The sequence below is a fragment of the Condylura cristata genome, unplaced genomic scaffold (genome assembly GCF_000260355.1).
Source record: "Condylura cristata isolate star-nosed mole 26May11 unplaced genomic scaffold, ConCri1.0 scaffold00012, whole genome shotgun sequence".
Taxonomy (NCBI): domain Eukaryota; kingdom Metazoa; phylum Chordata; class Mammalia; order Eulipotyphla; family Talpidae; genus Condylura; species Condylura cristata.
The window spans coordinates 17,959,648-17,963,767 of NW_004567113.1; the positions used below are offsets into that span (position 1 = coordinate 17,959,648).

General features: G+C 39.7%; 1 protein-coding gene across 1 annotated transcript in view; it reads left to right on the top strand.

Moving 5' to 3' along the window:
- Nucleotides 1–913: 913 nt before the first annotated feature.
- Nucleotides 914–4,120, top strand: part of CCDC158 (coiled-coil domain containing 158) — a 48,303-nt gene continuing 45,096 nt past the window's right edge. The window contains exon 1 of the mRNA XM_004681199.1: nucleotides 914–983. Within this exon, the coding sequence (XP_004681256.1) occupies nucleotides 914–983 (70 nt within the window). The remainder of the gene's footprint in view (nucleotides 984–4,120) is intronic.

The following is a 4,120-nucleotide window of genomic DNA, read 5'->3' on the forward strand; positions in this document are numbered from 1 at the left end:
CATCCCTAAGTTCTACTTGGGTCACACTGTGAAGCCCTTACACCACCATCTGTGATGGTAGGTTATTAAGTTTCAACCTGTGCTTAGTATCTTAGCACTTACTGTTCACTTTCTTGGTGAGTTTGTCTCTGCTGCTTCTAAATCCTCTGACTTTGCTCCTTTTCAGTCTTTTCAGCCTCGCCTGTCCTATTAGTCATATGCAGGCTTGCAGGGATAGTAGATGAACTGCTTACAGATAATATGAGGGTGTGAGTTTTCTGTCTTCTAGTGGTGCTAACAGCCCAGGACCCTTGTGGTTTTATTTCTTCGTGCTCCATCTTGATTGTATGTTGTTTTGGAGGATCAAGGGGAGAATTTGGCACGGGGTTACCACTATTGTGCTCCATACCCAGATGTCACCTCTTGGTATAATCTATGAACAATATGTGATAGTATTTCATAGGTAGTCAAATTTGATAGGTAGTCTTTTAACTTATATTAATGATTTACAACTTGCTTATTTGTAATGCTTCTTCTAGTTGGAGACTTTTTACTAAGGAGGTATTTTCCCCAATGTAACTACGTGAGAGCATTAAGGGGAAAAAAGCTGCCTCAAAGCAGAGATATAATTATCATAATAAAATTAAAATATTTGTTTTTGATTTTCAGATTATCTTTAATAGACCATTTGGCCACTAAAATCTGCAGTAAGATTGTATCCATTTGCTTTATATAATAAACTATAAATATTTTCTTGGTGAAAATTACCTAAATTTTAAATATGAACAAGGCAGCTCCTCTTCCATGGATGTTTTTTACATGATTTCTTATTAATAAAGACTGAATCCTTGTCTTTTATAGATAAGAACTAAAAGACCCAAACAGGGAACCATTCATATCTGAAGATCTCTAAGAAGAGGTAGCAATATTTAACATGGAATCAAAAGCTTGTGAACCAAATAATGAAGATCTTTTATCAAGTAGTGGCCTCACAGCCAATGTAGGTACGTGTTCTTTATAAAACAAAGGGGGGGGGGAAGAATTAAGCTGTTTCATAATATTTATCCAAGTCACTATTTTTAGTATGTTTTGTTTTGTTTTGTTTTAACCTGTGCAGGGCACAGAACACAGTCGTGAATGTTTACCAGATTGTTTGTAATTCTACAATATCAGGAAGAAATTTAGGTTTTTTAAAAAATAGCCTTTTTTTCCCTTAGCATATATTCACATTGCTTTTCCATTGTAAAGAGTGCTTCTATGTTGAGACACTTCAACATGTCTCATGCATCCCTAACACCTGCTCTTTCTCTATGTCTCTTCCACTCTGAGCCAGGACTTCACCTTCGTTTCCCTTGCCCACCCCACATCCAGTCAGGTCTGGTCCTCCTATCCTCAGAAACGTCTCTTAGCTCATTTCCCCTCTCCTTTGCCATTACCATTGTCCACTTTCAGGGCCACATCACCTGACCAAATTATTTCAACTGAAAGGGAAGAGAGAAGCAGGTAGAACAAATAGGAGGCACTTGGTGCAGGGAATTGATAACCCACAGATTCGAGTCATTAAGAAGCCCACAGAGGGGAGACAGATTAGCAACTGGAGGAAGTTGCTACAGGGCAGAGAGGTGGGAACTCAAACCAGAGAGAGGGCTGCTTAGGGGGAGCGACAGCCACCACTAACTGCCAGAAGCCCACCTAGGGAGGGGACAGGGAGCAGTATCTTAGCTACTCTCCTCATGTTCTGGTCCCTCACCAGCTCTTCCCACTGTGACCCTACCAGGAAAAGAGCTGGGAAGAGAGCCTGGGAACAGTAGTCAACTACAACACACAGCAGAGAATGGGAAGGACAGAGAATGGACTTGCTGGCAATCAGGTAAATGACCTGTGCAGCTCCCTACTGCTCTCCCTGCCTTGGCTCCCTCACCTAAAGAAATCACCCAGGGGCCTCCCTGGTGGTGCAACCATGAGGACGCAGCACTACAGCCAGCCTCAGCTGCTTCAGTTCGATACCCCACCCCAGAGGAGATCCACATGGGTGGCAGACCTCTCCTGACCCACCCACCGCTCCCCTCAGCAGTGTACTTCGTGGATCTGCCTGTTCTGTTCCCCACTCTGTCTCTGGTGAAGCCTTCATCACTCCTGCAAATCTGGCTTATACCCCAGTTCTGTATGAATAGAGATAGATAGATAGATAGATAGATAGATAGATAGATAGATAGATAGATAGATAGATAGATAAAATCTTTTTAAAAAATCATCCAGAATTTATTCTCAATAATAGGTCTGGTGGTTAGTATGCTTAAAAACCTTTATTCAAGCACCTTTATCTTATACAGGCTTTTGTCTTTGCCACCATACCCCACTGCCCATTTCTCCTGCCCACCACCATCTGCTCATTCTCCCCTCCCCAGTCCACCCCCCAATCACTTTATCTTAACACATCATGGGCACAGGCTTAGCTCAGGGGCTGTCTCTCCTCTTCATACATACATTTTCCTAAATATTGAATACTATTTTCCTCCTGGGTGATTCCTCCTTGACGTTAGACTTGTGACTCCTTGATTCTTAGTTCTTTTATTTGGACCTTTTCTCTAGCTCTTCACTTCTTACCTTGGGTCATATTACCAACAACTTTCAAAATCCTGTCTCCCAGCCCTCTAACTGTCATGGCAAGTGTCTAGAGTGCCTATTCTTTTGCCTCATGAACATCATCGTTCTCAACCATGCCCCATGATGACTTTTGAGATATTAAACATGAAGCATTTAATGGCTTTGTTTTTAAATTCCCCAGATTGTCCAGACATACAGCAAAGGTTAAGAACAATTAATTGCTTTCGATGCTTCCATTTTCTCCTCAGTTATCAACCTTTCTGTCTTCATGCTTGTGTCATTATTTCAGCCAGTTACTTGCCAATCCACTCACTCATTTTCCCCTTGTACTTCTGTTGCATTCTTGTAGGGAAACCTAATCCTTATCAAGTTGACTGCTTGTTCTAGAATGCTGGGAAACTTTGCTATGTGAATGTGAATGTTCCAACAATTTGCTACTTCAAAAGTTACAGTTTCCTCTCTCAGCTGCCTCCTTACTGCTGCTAAAGAATTTTTCTCATGACTTTAGCCATCTCTCTCCTGAATTTCCACAATAATTATTTTGCAATTATGCCCTACTACTTTCTTTCTCACGCTCAGGTAACATTTCTTATTTTCCAGTGAAAATATGAGGCCTTAGGCTGGGCTCTCTTACCTTCTTGCACCCTGTCCTATTACTTACTGTCTCCTTCCCTCACAGCTCAGGGGAGGATGCGGCGTCTTCATTTGCCACTCACACTTTAAGCCCTTCCCCACAGTTGCCACCTTACCTTTCTCAGAGATTTGGCTTCAGAAAATATCCCCTGTCATTCTGATCTCAGTGTCTTCTCCAGCTGTATGTATCCACCACTATATACATGCTGAATCTCTCCCAACCTAAAACCATTACAATTGCACAAAACAACAAAACAAAAAATAAAACCTTTTCCTCACCTTCCTTATCCCTCCATTTAGAAAAGTCTGTATTTTCTGTCTTCATATCTTTACCGTCTACTTATTCCACAAATCACTTCCTATATTACTGACACCAGTATTCCAATGAAATCACTTTGACCAAAGAGACTAGATTTTCTTTCTTTGTTAAATTCTTTGAATACCGTATTCCCAATATTTTACTTTTAGATTATCTCAGAATTGTAGAAAAATTGAAAACAGAATACATTGGATAGCTTATACACTTTCAACCAGATTTATCAATTGTCAACACTTTATCATGTTTTATCTCTATTCCAACAATTTATATCTCACGTTTCTAAAGCTGAGGCATATAATATTCTTACCCTCAATCTCATCATACCTCCCCCAAGAACAAGAATGATTTCCTACATAATATTTTCATATCTAAGAAAATTACTGTCAATGAGAACCATCTAATTTTTAGTCATATTTAAATTTACCTAATTATCCCAAAATAAGTCTTAGTTAGCTATTTTTTGTTAGCTATTTTTTAATCCAGTCAAAATCCTGAATTATATTTGATTGCTGGACTTTATTTTTAAATCTATAGCCATCCTCTCTCCTTTTTTTTTCTTATGACATTGACTTCTTTTTTTTT